At 43.1% G+C, this 16,533-nt stretch overlaps 1 protein-coding gene across 3 annotated transcripts in view; it reads right to left on the bottom strand.

Moving 5' to 3' along the window:
* PPP1R12A (protein phosphatase 1 regulatory subunit 12A) overlaps positions 1-16,533 on the bottom strand; it is a 123,151-nt gene that overhangs the window by 45,473 nt on the left and 61,145 nt on the right. Inside the window, exons 10-16 of one of the 3 annotated variants that reach the window (XM_069764513.1) lie at positions 10,720-10,836; positions 10,042-10,257; positions 8,532-8,626; positions 6,134-6,250; positions 4,702-4,863; positions 2,920-3,078; positions 2,390-2,480 (exon numbers count right to left, since the gene is read on the bottom strand). In XM_069764513.1, coding sequence (XP_069620614.1) covers positions 2,390-2,480; positions 2,920-3,078; positions 4,702-4,863; positions 6,134-6,250; positions 8,532-8,626; positions 10,042-10,257; positions 10,720-10,836 — 957 coding nt within the window. The remainder of the gene's footprint in view (positions 1-2,389; positions 2,481-2,919; positions 3,079-4,701; positions 4,864-6,133; positions 6,251-8,531; positions 8,627-10,041; positions 10,258-10,719; positions 10,837-16,533) is intronic. The other 2 variants (XM_069764511.1, XM_069764512.1) reach the window with 2 other exon arrangements.

Raw genomic sequence — 16,533 nt, 5'->3', positions numbered from 1 at the left:
GAATATGTATAGTAGTATACAGCACAGCCCACGTACTATATTGCACAGCCACGTAGTATATAGCACAGCCCATGCAGTATATAACACAGGCACGTAGTATATCGCACAGCCCACGTAGTATATAGCACAACGACGTACTATAAAACACAGCCCACGCAGTATATAACAGGCCACGTAGTATATAACACAGCCCACGAAGTATATAGCAATGTGGGCAACAAATCCCGGTTAAAAAAAAAACAATTAAAATAAAGAATAGTTATATACTCACCTTCCGGCATCCCCCGGATCCACGCCAGGCCTTTACCGATGCTTGTCACGACGCTTCGTTCCCAGTAATGCCTTGCGGCAATAACCCGTGATAATGTAGCGGTCTCGTGATACCGCTACATCATGTCCGGTCATTGCCGCAATGCATTCTTGGGACCGGAGCGTCGCGAGGAGCGGGAAAGGCTGGTGCGGACAGCGGAAAGTGAGAATATGATGTTTTTTTTTTATTATTATATGTTTTACTATTGATGCTGCATAGGCAGCATCAATAGTAAAAAGTTGGGTACACTTACACGGTTAATGGCAGAATTAACGGACTGTGTTACACCGCGTTATGCCGCGGTGTAACGCAGTCCTAAAACGCTATGTGGGCGATGACTGGACAGAAGCAGGGAGGGGCCAATTCGCGGCCGGACTGTGGCCTTTCGCTGATTGGTCGTCCGGCTGGCTGCGACCAATCAGCGACCCGGGATTTCCGTTAGAGACAAACAGATGGAAGTTGACCTTAGACAATTAGGTACATATAGATATAGAGAACTCTGTAATATAATTAATCTATAAAACACAGAAAAGTCAGCATTTTTGCACTAAGACCCAATTTTTAGGAAATAAATTTTGTTAAAAAGTATGTCCATCTTATTATCTGAATGTAGCTTCTTGTGATCAAAGAGAATGGTGACATCCTTCCCAATTCCTGACAATTCATGGTGTAGTTGAGCTGTGTGCTTTGATGATATGGCCGAGCGTGTTGATGTGGCTGTGTGTACTGTGCATGCAGCAGTGTTGTGTATATGTGCAATGCAGAATGTATAGAATCTGGGTGCTGTACTGCTATATATGTGTATAATATACTCTACTCCCCTCTTATCTCCTCTTCCCACAATCGTATACAAGATTTCTCTCGCGTATCACCCCTACTCTGGAACCCTCTACCACAACACATCAGACTCTCGCCTACCATCGAAACCTTCAAAAAGAACCTGAAGACCCACCTCTTCAGACAAGCCTACAACCTGCAGCTACCACCGATCGACCAAACCGCTGCATGACCATCTCTACCCTCACCTACTGTATTCTCACCCATCCCTTGTAGATTGTGAGCCCTCGCGGGCAGGGTCCTCATTCCTCCTGTACCAGTTATGACTTGTATTGTTTAAGATTATTGTACTTGTTTTCATTATGTATACCCCTCCTCACATGTAAAGCGCCATGGAATAAATGGCGCTATAACAATAAATAATAATAATAATAATAAACACTGCAGAGAAACACTAGTAACCTGCCCTCTATCACTCTCGCACCTCGTCCAATCTATCCTAAACTCTGATGCCCGACTAATCCACCACTATTTCCCCGGCCTCTCCTCTCTGTCAATCCCTTTACTGACTCCCATTGACACCAGTTCAAAACCCTAACCTTGGCATACAAAGCCATCCACAACCTACCTCCTCCATACATCTGTGACCTCGTCTCCCGGTACTTACCTGCACGCAACCTCCGATCCTCACAAGATCTCCTTCTCTACTCCCCTCTTATGTCCTCCTCTCATAATCACATACAAGAGTTTCCTGTGTATCCCTCCTTCCCTATCTAGAACGCTCTACCCCAACATATCAGACTCTCACCTACCATTGAAACCTTCAAAAGGAACCTGAAGACCTACCTCTTCGACAAGCCAACAACCTGCGGTAACCACCGATAGACCAAACAGCTGCATGACCAGCTCTGCCTTCACCTACTGTATCCTCACCCATCCCTTGTAGATAGTGAGCCCTCATGGGCAGAGTTCTCTCTCCTCCTCTACCAGCTGTGACTTGTATTGTTCAAGATAATTGTAATTTTTTGTCATGTGAACCCCCTTTCAAATGTAAAGCGCCATGGAATAAATGGAGCTATAATAATAACATATCCCTATTCTAGCCTTGGGAATTAAAATTTGTGATATAAACCACTCCACTTTACACCACCAGTAAAGTTTTAATCATGAAGAATAATGTTTTTGGTTTTTTTCTATTTTCTGCTGTGTAAACCTGGTGTCTGACCTGTTATTTATATATAAGGTGTGCCCTATAGGCTGACGAATAGGGTAACCTCAGATTACAGGACGATTTAGACATACCTGTGTTGATCTTCTGGACTGCCTTGCTTGTCTTGATCTAGCTTTTCTTTGAGACTCTGACTCTTCATCGCGAACTGGAGTGAGATATGACCTGGAAGTATGACAATGTAAGGAAGGTACAGTAATTACAAGAATAGTCACTAACGGGATTAACAAAACCTAAAAAAAAAGTTCTGTGGTCTTTTCTGAACTACATGGACCCTTGCCACTTTGCTTAACTCCCTTTAATTCATAATGCATGCATGACCACCAAAGCTGGAACCGGTTTAGGGTCTCAAAAGTGCGGTTCAATCCCAAATGAAGCATGGAAAGGGGAGTTACTTTGTCCTAATGAATGAGAGGCTAGATGAAGATAGAAGTTCAAAACTTAAGAGCAAAAGTAAATTGACATATGCTTCAACTTTATTATAGGCAAGCCTGGAAAACTGGCTTTCAGGAGACATCACAGACCATATAATTCACTACCAGTGCACAAACGATACGGCAAAGCAAGAGAAGAGAAAATAGACACATGCAAGAAAAGTACACACCTGCGTCTTTCCCTGACCTCCGCTGTGGAAGGAACAGTGCCAGTGGAAGCTGTGGTCATAGATGTGTAAGTGGGATTTACAACGGGAATGGTGACTGCCGTAGGGACAGTATCCTTGTCTTTTTCAGAGCTATCGTCTGCCCAGAAACGGTTTGAGGTACTAAAAACATGGCCAGTAGCAAGACACAGAGGAAAGAACAGACACACACACAATGAAAGCCAATTCTAGGAAGCACAATTACAATTAAATACAATTAAACAAATCTGCTTATACAAAAGAGCATGGCACAGAGGCACAGGGACATTTATACAGGAGAAAAGCTAGGAACTACATGGCGGAAAGGGTGTTTGCTTTTTAATTGACAGTATTTCCGCCAAAAAAGTATATTAAAAAGTCAGAATTTTAGGCAGTAATTTGACAGTAGTTTAGTTAAAGGGGACATTTCAGCAAATGCTTTAAGTTGAACGGGAAACATGATATAATCATGGCTGCAGAGTAGGAAAAAACATTGCTTTGTTTAATAATATTTAGGCTGTGTGCACACGTTAAGTTAAATTTCTGATCCGACATGCTGCAGATTATTATTTTCTGCATCGTGACACTTCAGATGTCTTTTTCACTTTACAGGTATCAGGTTGTCACAAATCCGCGCAGAAGAAAAGGAGTTAAAAACGCACAAAATCTGTAACATGTGCACACACCCTTGAATCGTGTCTGGAAGCACAGCTTAGCATCACTCAACTTCAACTGAAATGTGTTGTAGTACCAGACCCAGCTCCTGGACATGTGGGGAATGGTTTTATAATCCTGGAAACCCTTCTAAAAGTGGAAGAGATTATTCACTTGTCGCATTTTACAGAAAAATCAAAATGAAGGAGATTTCTAAAAATCACTTTTTATGTAAGCTTTCCTTGCAATTTATTCTTTACAAAAATGGAGCATCTCAATTATTTCTGGATTTGTAATGTAGTTTTTTCATATCAAGATCACAATGGTTCACTTGCAATAGGAACAAAAGAAAAACTGCTAGAAATGCATTTAAAATCCGCACCAAAAAAGGTGCAATATTAATTTAGGGGTTTTTTTGGCCATGGTCTGCAATTTTCATGCAAAATTACAATAAAATGCTTTGCTTCAGTGTATTCTAACAAAAATATTCCACTGCCTGTGTAAAAAAAGATCAAGGCTGTTGTACTGAGCAGTTAATGACAGTAAGGCTAGGTTCGTATCGTGTTAGTGCCATCCGTTTAACGGATGTACTAACGCTGATGCCCAAAATCTCTTTTTTTTTCAACAATTGCGTTAGCGCATGCGCTAACGCATGGTACCATTGCGCCGGCATGCGTTGGTAATGGAGGTCTATGCACAGCGAATGTGTCACATTGGCTCTCTCCAGTCGCTTCAATTACAGGCCGGTGCCAGCTTTGTAATACAGTCAGCATCTGCCACTTATGAAGCAGGCTCATCTCCTGAGACTGTTACATGTTTTCCTTAGTCACCTTTGCCAAATGTACGCCATAGATCATCAAGCAGTTATAAAAGTTTAGTATTTAAAGGGAGTGTCAGTACAAATGTCCAGTATAACGGTTACAGTACACCGAGAGGAAAGCGGAGTGCAGTGGGTATTCTAATCAGAGAGAAACGGCATAATATATCAGTACTATCAAGTTTACCAGCATTATTCATAGGATAGTCCATACAGTATTCTCTAGTCCTTTAAACCTTGTTTTAATGTAAAAAAGTGAAAGATCCCAAATCACTTGATGATTAAATTGTAAATACCTGCTTGATAAGCCTGAAGAGCCTATAGTACTCCTTGAAGTACTAAAGGTGCTAGACAGACTCCGTGTTAGCCCAGAAGAGGTAATAGTTGGTGTAGATCCAGATGTAGTACTTGGAATACTGGAACTTATGTGATCATCGTGTCTTCTACCAAAGGAGCCACTAAAAAAAAAAAAAATATCAAAACTGGAACCGTTACAAACAAAACCACTATCCCAAAAAATAAAGGAAGATGGAATAAACTCATAATAGGTTTAAATACAGGATTGTGTGTCAATTTGCCCAAAAATGTTAGTAGCAAAGTGCCTCAGGCCCAATTTTAAAGATAAGTGGCTGAATGTACAAGTCTGTTAACAGCTTATCTGCCTCTTCATGATGAAGAAACTAAAGGTACCGTCACACTAGACGATATCGCTAGAGATCCGTGACGTTGCAGCGTCCTCGCTAGCGATATCGTCCAGTGTGACAGGCAGCAGCGATCAGGCCCCTGCTGTGCTGTCGCTGGTCGGGGAAGAAAGTCCAGAACTTTATTTCGTCGCTGGACTCCCCGCAGACATCGCTGAATCTGCGTGTGTGACACCGATTCAGCGATGTCTTCACTGGTAACCAGGGTACACATCGGGTAACTAAGCGCAGGGCCGCGTTTAGTAACCCGATGTTTACCCTGGTTACCATCCTAAAAGTAAAAAAAACAAACACTACATACTTACCTACAGCCGTCTGTCCTCCAGCGCTGTGCTCTGCTCTCCTCCTGTACTGGCTGTGAGCGCCGGTCAGCAGAGCGGTGACGTCACCGCTCTGCTTTCCGGCCGCTGTGCTCACACAGCCAGTACAGGAGGAGTGCAGAGCACAGCGCTGGAGGACAGACGGCTGTAGGTAAATATGTAACGTTTGTTTTTTTTACTTTTAGGATGGTAACCAGGGTAAACATCGGGTTACTAAGCGCGGCCCTGCGCTTAGTTACCCGATGTTTACCCTGGTTACCGGCATCGTTGGTCGCTGGAGAGCGGTCTGTGTGACAGCTCTCCAGCGACCAAACAGCGACGCTGCAGCGATCCGGATCGTTGTCGGTATCGCTGCAGCGTCGCTATGTGTGACGGGGCCTTAACCGAAAAGATACGCTCTGGAGATTAAATTGAAAATTATGGTATATGGCACGTAAAATCTAAATAATCTGAGGCTAACTTTAAAAGGGACAATTCCTAAGCAAGGACTTGAATCCGGGGAAGAGGCTTTAGCGCTTAAAATCAAGTAACAAAACTTGAGATCCCAAGTCTTTAGAACATCCAGAAAACTGTACGATATTGAGAATTAGAAGGGTTTCATCTTATAGGGAAACTACACATCTGAGCAGGAGACTACTAGACCGACGGTGGTCATTTCACCACACGGCTTTGTTATGTAGTGTAAAACTCATGAAAGCTATGCAGACCTTCCTTGATAGCTGCTATTTAAAATTTCATTAACAGAACTGTTCTTCTTTAGGTCGTCGTCCCATCTTCTTCTTGCATAGGAGCCACCAAGGCGTGATAGCCCGATAGAAGATTCTCTGTGAAAGAATGCAAATCCCCATTTAGTAAAAGGTATATTAATTCAGTTGCAATGAAAAAAAATAATTCACATACAGTATGTGGCATCACAGTGTCCATAAAAGTACAATCTAACAAAATATAAAAGATTAATCATCCCAATCAGTAAGCATCGGTTGCCGCAACTTCACTAAGAAAACACAATCAAACGCAAGAAGTTATTTTATCTGCCCCAAAATAGCATCAATATATAAAAAAAAGTAATTGTATTGACCTGGACAATAATATTCAATACATTTTACTGTAGAATGATCACTGAAAAAAGAAAGAAAATTTTAGAACTAAGTGTTTTCTTCAATTTCACTTTTTTTTTTTTTTTTTCATTTTCCCGTCAACTGTAGCAGAAAATCTAAAATCGATAGTGTCATTCAAAAGTACAACTCCCACAAAAAAAAAAAAAAAAAAAGTCTTTCAGCAGGAAAAAAAAAATAAAATAAAAAAGTTACAGCTCTTGGAAAAAAGGAAGCAAAAAACATTATGCGTAAAAAGTCTGCATACGGAGCAGTCATGTGATGGCCAGAGGCATGAAAGAGGAATTTAAAGGCTACAAGTTACACATTAAGTCCGCACAAGGCCAGAGTTTAATAAAACCATTCACAAATTGATATTTTGTATTTACATATCTTCGTTTTGGCCAAAAGAGGAGAAAGTGAAGCGGCCACTGGCTGCAGGGCTCACGTAACATTGTCACGGGAGATCAGGTGACAATATCGCTGGGACAGCACTGGAGGCGAGTATAGCCATTATTTTACAAGGGGGAAATAGTGATTAAACATAGGTTGTCTGTGTAGTGGACATCACCTCTAAGGCCAATCACAATGCGTTAGAATATAGCAAACCATAATTTCTGTATAAACATGTAGGGACAAAATTGTAGACAGCTTTAAACATATTTTTGCTTGTTTCATTTAAAGCCTTTAAAACAAAAAAAAGGGGGGGGGGGGCGGGGGCACTATCTACTGGCTGGGATCTGACACATCAGTCATTTAACGCAGGGATTAACCCCTTAATGACCTGAGATTTTTGCTTTTGAATTTTCGTTTTTTGCTCCCCTTCTTCCCAGAGCCATAACTTTTTTTTTTTATTTCTTGGTGAATATGGTCATGTGAGGGCTTGTTGTTTGCAGGATGAGTTGTACTTTTGAACGGCACCAATGGGTTTTAACATATTGTGTACTAGAAAAAGGGAGGGAAAATTCCAAGTGCGGTGAAATTGAAAAACCGAGTGCAATCCCACAGTTTGTTTTTGTTTTTTACTATATTTATTAAATGCTAAAACTGACCTGCCACTAGGATTGTCCGGGTCATTATGAGTTCACAGACACCAAACATGTCTAGGTTCTTTTTTATTTAAGTGGTGAAAAAAAATTCCAAAGTTTGTTTGGTAAAAAAAAAAGCAAAAGCACCATTTTCTGATACCCGTAGCGTCTCCATTTTTCATGATCTGTGGCTGGGTTAGAGCGGATGCCTTTAATGATACCATTTTGGTGAAGATACAGTCTTTTGATAACCTGTTCTTGCATTTTAGTGAAGTGTTACGGCAACAAAAAAAAAACACGTAATTCTGTCGTTTTGACTTTTTTTCTTCTTGTTATGCTGTTTAGCGACCGGGTTAATTCTTTTTTTTATATTGATAGATTGGGCAATTCCGAACGCGGCGATACCAAATATGTGTATATTTGATTTTTTTTATTGTTATATTTTGAATAAGGGGGGAAGAGGGGGTGAATTGAACGTTTTTTTTTTTGTTTTTTTTTAAATTTGTACTTTTTGCATGCTTTAATAGTCTTTATGGGAGACTAAAAGCTGCAGTTGTCTGATAAGCTCTGCTACATAGAGGTGATGATCAGATCGCAGCAATCTGGCTATGACAACCATAGGAGGTCTGCTGGAGACCTCTGGTTGTCATGCCGACCCATCTGTAACCCGCGAACATGTAACGGGGTAACTGATGGGCAGGTTTAGCGATGCTCTTGCGGTAAGCACAAGTTAAATGCCGCTGTCGTAAATTGACAGCGGCCTTTAACTAGTTAACAGCTGTGGGTGGATCGCAATTCCACCCGCGGCTGTTGCGGACACATTTCAGCTGTATATATCAGCTGTCATGTGCCCGGAAAGGTGCGAGTTCAGCGCTGGCCCGCAACAAACAGGGGGAGTCCGACATCGGCATATTATTGTGCCCGATGTCGGAAAGAGGTTGAAGAGGTTCAAAGTGAGATGGAAAATAGTAGGTATACATTACCTATTCTCCTTTTCTTCTATGTCAGAAGTACTAGCAAGCCGCCTTGGGATTGATGGAGCAACATACGCTAGCCTTGTTGATCTAGCATCTTTCTCCTATAAAAACAGGAAAGAAAATACATTACATAAAAAGATCACATTCAAAACAACTCCCCCTCCCATAAACCTTCCTAGAGGCAACAGAAAAACTTATGCAAGAAAGAAAAAAAAAAAATCATGGTCTAATTTATAGGATGGATTATTTTTTTTTTTACTGCCCTATTGCTGCATTACTCCAAAATCATGAAAGATTTCAGATAAGCGGCAACTTTCTGTACATTCCACACAAACAGAAAACGTCTGAGAACCTGATACTTCCTGAAACACACCTTATTTCTACCTTCCTAATAGCAACCGCAAAGACCACCAACTTAGGCCTTTCTCAGGTGCTATTTATCTCAGATGGAAAAGAGGACCGATTTTCATCTGAGTTTTGGAAAAGAAGTGTATCAGTTTTTGACAGTTTTGAAGACGAAGGTGGAAGCCGAAACGTACGCCGGGGTGGACGCCACCCGGATATAGTGATTCCTAACAGAGTCTGCACTATTTACTTCCGTACTACTACAGACTCTGCTATTGCTCAGGCACTTATACACTCTACTTTATGCCCTTTGCCCTCATTGCACTTGCATTTCATATGGGCATGGACATAATATAATCGCCATTATGCACTATCAGGGTATGTGCACACGCTGCGGCTCCGCAGCAGTTTCCCATGCATTTACAGTACCATGTAAAGCAATGGGAAATGAAATCCGCAGTGCACATGGCGCGGAAAAAAAACGCGCAGAAACGCAGCGGTTTATTTTCCGCAGCACGTCAATTTTTTCTGCGGATTCCGCTGCGGATTTGCCCCTGCTCCAATAGAAAACTGCAGGTGAAAACCGCAAAAGAAACCGCGGTAAATCTGCAGTAAAAACCGAAGCGGTTTTTCACTGCGGATTTAGTAAATCCGCTGAGGAAAATTCCGCAATGGAATCCGCAGCGTGTGCACTTAACCTCATGCCTGAGCTATCCATATAACTATGCACTTGCACCTTAACCCCTTTATTATAAGTTTGACCCTTAAACATTACCTTTATGTTACACAACTTCTCAGCGCTATTTTCTAACACCTGTCTACCCAATCTGGGTGTGTGCCCCTTTTGTTTTTATACTGTGTTTTTAATATTGTCCGTTATCCTTATCTATCACCTGATCGAAACAAATACCTTTTGTCACCATTTTGTATACGCTGGGACTTTTTTGGTTGGACAATTGTTTTGCTCTTCCTCTCTTCTTTGGTTTCACGGACTGTTCAATTTAGCCTTTATTATAGTCCACCCTATTCATTGTGTTGAGCAAGTATTAATCACATTTGTAATTTTGGACAATACTTTTCTAAAGTATCACACAACCAGACTCATATTTTCCCTTGTTTCAACTTGTAAACTGCTTGTTTGTTAACCAAGATTATACAAGAAAATTATTACCTTTTCTTTATTGTCTAGGGAGGAGGAAAGTCTAGGACTTGAAGCCGATCGCATGACACCAGTGAAGTCCCTCTCCTTCTGACCTTCTTTGGATGCCGTAATCTCAGATAATGCACCATAACTCCCAGTCTTGCGGAGTCCTAGACGCCAGGAGGCTGGAGATTCATCCTTCCTCTCTTCTTCCTTAGGAGAGATTTTGGTTGCAGGAGTAGGGAACTGTAACCGAATATTGAAGCAATCATTTACTCTCACATAAATCTTGGGTCTCAAAAAATCCCAACACCAAAAGCAATCATCCTTGAAATTTCCAAAAGGCACTTGATCAAGTAATGAAAGTTGAGCCGTAACAATAGAAGTTTATGTCATTGTCATAAGGAAGAAGGGGGACTTTTGATTAAATAACCCAAGTGTGAATCTCAATGGGGTTAAATATCACTAAAAAAAATACAAAGAAAAAACAAAGCACACAGGAAAACTGTTAATAGTAATAAAAATGATGGAAAAACGCCCACTGTCAAAACCAAATAGATTGCCATTGAATGTTAGACAAGGCATTGGATATAGCATATAATGCAGATACACGATTAACATTTGTAAGTGTCAGACCATGCACAGTGATGTCAATCTGATTATAGTACAGCCTGTAACCACAGCCAAATGTGCACACTAGTTCCTCACCAGAGATTGGTCACCTTTACTTGGCACAAGGACAATGCCAGTTTTGCGCAAGCCCTGTCTCCATGAATTAGGTTGTGCGGAATCCACCACTGGCATGAAAGGTGCAATGAAATCATACTGAACCCAAGATGAGCAAGATAGAATAAGAAGGAAAGCAGAGCATGAGAAAACGAGAAAATTAACTGTTCTTTCTGGCTCACATGGCTACTGAACTAAATGTCGGAGGCTCTGTAGCTTTAATAGCCAAATCAAAAAGTAGGTACATATAACCAAGCTAATATTCAATAATCAAAAAATCATAATTCGAGCAGCAGAACAATTTAGATGTGGCACCAAGTTTAGGCTCAGTAACCTCTTGACCTAACCAGTGACATTTCCTAACCATTCCGTAGTCATGACAAGTCATCAGAAGATACATCATTCGTTTGATGAACGCACTCGAGATTTGCGACTTCCCAGCTGTAATATTACACTAACGTCATATGTATGACTTCCGCTTTTGCAGAATCAAAGGAACAACTGAAATCAGACTTGTAGAGATGTACTGCTCTCCAATGACTCCATAAAAGTAATTAATAAGTCTGGAGTTGAGGCCCAAGAGCACTGCACACCATAAGGGGGAGATAACAGGCATTGCTGACCTTGCAACCACCAAGGCCACCTGCCAGGTATTAGCAAGTCTTGCCCACGTGCCCAATTAACCCCTTCACCCCTGGGGCCAGTTTCCATTTTTTCTTTTCTATATATTTCTGGTAATATAGCAATATGATGGCTTGTTTTTGCAGGACACGTTGTGCTTTTGAATGGCACCAATGTTTTTACCCATGTCAAAAAAATTCCAAGTGCAGTTAAAAAGCAAAAAAGTGCAATGCCACAATTATTTCATTTGTTATTTTATTTACCATGTCCAGAGTTAAAAATGCCCTGGGAATATCATTCCCCAGGTTAGTAGGAGTATGCAGATACCAAACATGTATAGTTTATTTTTTTTATTTAAGTAGTAAGAAAAAAAAAAAAAGGAATTTGTACGAAAAAAAAGTTTTTGCTTTTGAGGCCATTTCCTGACCCACGTAACATTTTCATTTATTGGGATATGGGGCTGGGTGAGGGCTTATTTTTTGCGCAATGAGCTGATGTTTTTATTGATACCATTTTGGGTTAGATAGAATATTTTAAATTGCCCATTACTGCACTTTATTGAAATGTTGCAGTGGAAAAAATATATATATAATTCCGGAGTTTAGATTTTTTCTCTTCTTGTTACCATTACGCCGTTTATTGATCGGATTAATTTATTTTACATTTTGATTGTTTTAATTTTCAATGGTGCCAAAGAGGAGTTATTTGAATGGTGTTATTTTCTTCATATTTTTTTTTTTTTTTTTACAGTTTATTTAATTGTCCCCTTAGGCTTCTTTCACACCAGTTGTTTGGCGTCAGTCTGCTCCGACATCTTGACGGATCCGTCAAAATTGTTGAGAAAACTGTTCTAACGGATCCGTTTTTTTTTTTACGCATCCGTGTATCTGGGAAAAGTACTGTATATACTCGAGTATAAGCCGAGATTTTCAGCCCATTTTTTTGGGCTGAAAGTCCCCCTCTCGGCTTATACTCGAGTCATATACCGGGAGGTCGGCAGGGGAAGGGGAGTGGGGGCTGTGTAGTCATACTTACCTACTCCTGGCACGGTCCCTGCAGTCCCTGGCTTCCCCGGCGCTGCAGCTTCTTCCTGTACTGAGTGGTCACATGGCACCGCTCATTACAGAAATGAATATGCGGCTCCACCTCTCATAGGGGTGGAGCCGCATATTCATTGCTGTAAATGAGCGGTAACTGTGACAGCTCAATACAGGAAGAAGATACAGCGTCGGGGAAGCCAGGGACTGCAGGGACCACACCAGGAGCAGGTAAGTATACGGGGAGCGCTGCGAGATATTTACCTGCTCCTCGCTCCGGTGCGGCTCCGTCTGCAGCATCCTCTAGCAGTGATGCTCAGGTTAGAGGGCGCGGTGACGTGGTCAGTGCGCGCCCTCTGCTGAGCGACAGTGCTGGAGACTGAGCCGCACGAGGAGCAGGTAAATATTGAAAGCGCCGGTGTCCTGAGAGAAGAGAGGTGAGTATGTGATTTTTTTTTTTATTATTGCAGCAGCAGCATTATATATGGCACAGCTTTCTATGGAGCATCCATGGGGTAATAATGAATGGTGCAGAGCATTCTATATGGCACAGCTTTCTATGGAGCATCCATGGGGTAATAATGAACGGTGCAGAGCATTAACCCCTTCCCGACCTGTGACACAGCGTATGCGTCATGAAAGTCGGTGCCAATCCGACCTGTGACGCATATGCTGTGTCACAGAAAGATCGCGTCCCTGCAGATCCGGTGAAAGGGTTAACTCCCATTTCACCCGATCTGCAGGGACAGGGGGAGTGGTAGTTTAGCCCAGGGGGGGTGGCTTCACCCCCTCGTGGCTACGATCGCTCTGATTGGCTGTTGAAAGTGAAACTGCCAATCAGAGCGATTTGTAATATTTCACCTAAAAAAATGGTGAAATATTACAATCCAGCCATGGCCGATGCTGCAATATCATCGGCCATGGCTGGAAATACTAATGTGCCCCCACCCCACCCCACCGATCGCCCCCCCCAGCCCCCCGATCTGTGGCCCGCTCCCCTCCGTCCTGTGCTCCGCTCCCCCGTCCTCCTGTCCGCTCCCCCCGTGCTCCAATCACACCCCCCCGTGCTCCAATCAACCCCCCCCGCGCTCCGATCCCCCCCCGTGCTCCGATCCACCCCCCCTGCACACCGATCCACCCCCCCCTGCACACCGATCCACCCGCCCGCACACCGATCACTCTCCCCCATGCTCCGATCCCTCCCCCCCCGTGCTCCGACGCCCCCCCGTGCCCTGATCTCCCCCCCCTGTGCCCTGATCTCCCCCCCTTATACTTACCGATCCTGGCGGGGTCCGTCCGTCTTCTTCCCCGGGCGCCGCCATGTTCCAAAATGGCGGGCGCATGCGCAGTGCGCCCGCCGAATCTGCCGGCCGGCAGATTCGTTCCAATGTGAATTTTGATCACTGTGATATAATCTATCACAGTGGTCAAAATAAAAAAACAGTAAATGACCCCCCCCCCCCATTTGTCCCCCATAGATAGGGACAATAATAAAATAAAGAATTTTTTTTTTTTTCACTAAGGTTGGAGTTAGAACTAGGGTTAGGGGTAGGGTTAGGGGTAGGGTTAGGGGTAGGGTTAGGGGTAGGGTTAGGGGTAGGGTTAGGGGTAGGGTTAGGGGTAGGGTTAGGGTTTCGGTATGTGCACACGTATTCTGGTCCTCTGCGGATTTTTCCGCAGCGGATTTGATAAATCCGCAGTGCTAAACCGCTGCGGATTTATGGCAGATTTACCGCGGTTTTTCTGCGCATTTCACTGCGGTTTTACAACTGCGATTTTCTATTGGAGCAGTTGTAAAACCGCTGCGGAATCCGCACAAAGAAGTGACATGCTGCGGAATGTAAACCGCTGCGTTTCCGTGCAGTTTTTCCGCAGCATGTGTACAGCGATTTTTGTTTCCCATAGGTTTACATTGAAATGTAAACTCATGGGAAACTGCTGCGGATCCGCAGCGTTTTCCGAAGCGTGTGCACATACCTTTAGAATTAGGCTATGTGCACACGGTGCGGATTTGGCTGCGGATCCGCAGCGGATTGGCCGCTGCGGATCCGCAGCAGTGTTCCATCAGGTTTACAGTACCATGTAAACCTATGGAAAACCAAATCCGCTGTGCCCATGGTGCGGAAAATACCGCACGGAAACGCTGCGTTGTATTTTCCGCAGCATGTCAATTCTTTGTGCGGATTCCGCAGCGTTTTACACCTATTCCTCAATAGGAATCCGCAGGTGAAATCCGCGGTAAATCCGCAGGTAAAACGCAGTGCCTTTTACCCGCGGATTTTTCAAAAATGGTGCGGAAAAATCTCACACGAATCCGCAACGTGGGTACATAGCCTTAGGGTTAGGGTTGGGTTGGAATTAGGGTTGTGGTTAGGGTTAGGGGTGTGTTGGGGTTAGGGTTGTGGTTAGGGGTGTGTTGCGGTTAGGGTTACGGCTACAGTTGGGATAAGGGTTAGGGGTGTGTTGGCGTTAGAATCGAGGGGTTTCCACTGTTTAGGCACATCAGGGGGTCTCCAAACGCAACATGGCACCACCATTGATTCCAGCCAATCTTTTATTCAAAAAGTCAAATGGTTCTCCTTCCCTTCCGAGCCCCGACGTGTGCCCAAACAGTGGTTTACCCCCACATATGGGGTATCAGTGTACTCAGGACAAACTGGGCAACAATTACTGGGGTCCAATTTCTCCTGTTACCCTTGAGAAAATAAAAAATTGCTTGCTAAAACATCATTTTTGAGGAAAGAAAAATGATTTTTTATTTTCACGGCTCTGCGTTGTAAACGTCTGTGAAGCACTTGGGGGTTCAAAGTGCTCACCACTTATCTAGATAAGTTCCTTGGGGGGTCTAGTTTCCAAAATGGGGTCACTTGTGGGGGGTTTCTACTGTTTAGGCACACCAGGGGCTCTGCAAACGCAACATGACGCCCGCAGACCATTCCATCAAAGTCTGCATTTCAAAACGTCACTACTTGACTTCCGAGCCCCGACATGTGCCCAAACAGTGGTTTACCCCCACATATGGGGTATCAGCGTACTCAGGACAAACTGGGCAACAATTACTGGGGTCCAATTTCTCCTGTTACCCTTGAGAAAATAAAAAATTGCTTGCTAAAACATCATTTTTGAGGAAAGAAAAATGATTTTTTATTTTCACGGCTCTGCGTTGTAAACGTCTGTGAAGCACTTGGGGGTTCAAAGTGCTCACCACATATCTAGATAAGTTCCTTGGGGGGTCTAGTTTCCAAAATGGGGTCACTTGTGGGGGGTTTCTCCTGTTTAGGCACACCAGGGGCTCTGCAAACGCAACGTGACGCCCGCAGACCATTCCATCAAAGTCTGCATTTCAAAAGTCACTACTTCCCTTCTGAGCCCCGACGTGTGCCCAAACAGTGGTTTACCCCCGCATATGGGGTATCAGCGTACTCAGGAGAAACTGGACAACAACTTTTGGGGTCCAATTTCTCCTGTAACCCTTGGGAAAATAAAAAATTCTGGGCTAAAAAATTATTTTTGAGGAAAGAAAACGTATTTATTATTTTCACTGCTCTGTGTTATAAACTTCTGTGAAGCACTTGGGGGTTCAAAGTGCTCACCTCACATCTAGATAAGTTCCTTTCGGGGTCTAGTTTCTAAAATGGGGTCACTTGTGGGGGGTTTCTACTGTTTAGCCACATCAGGGGCTCTGCAAACGCAACGTAACGCCCGCAGAGCATTCCATCAAAGTCTGCATTTCAAAACGTCACTACTTGACTTCCGAGCCCCGACATGTGCCCAAACTGTGGTTTACCCCCACATATGGGGTATCAGCGTACTCAGGAGAAACTGTACAACAACTTTTGGGGTCAAATTTCTCCTGTTACCCTTGGGAAAATAATAAATTGCAGGCTAAAAAATCATTTTAGAGAAAATAAAATTTTTATTTTATTTTCATGGCTCTGCGTTATAAACTTCTGTGAAGCACTTGGAAGTTCAAAGTCCTCACCACACATCTAGATTAGTTCCTTTGGGGGTCTAGTTTCCAAAATGGGGTCATATGTGGGGGATCTCCAATGTTTAGGCACACAGGGGCTCTCCAAACGTGACATGGTGTCCGCTAATGATTGGAGCTAATTTTCCATTTAAAAAGCCAATTGGCGTG

Source organism: Ranitomeya imitator, chromosome 4 (genome assembly GCF_032444005.1).
Source record: "Ranitomeya imitator isolate aRanImi1 chromosome 4, aRanImi1.pri, whole genome shotgun sequence".
Classification (NCBI taxonomy): domain Eukaryota; kingdom Metazoa; phylum Chordata; class Amphibia; order Anura; family Dendrobatidae; genus Ranitomeya; species Ranitomeya imitator.
The sequence above is the reverse complement of the archived record's forward strand: the minus strand, read 5'-3'. Positions and strand labels throughout refer to the sequence as shown.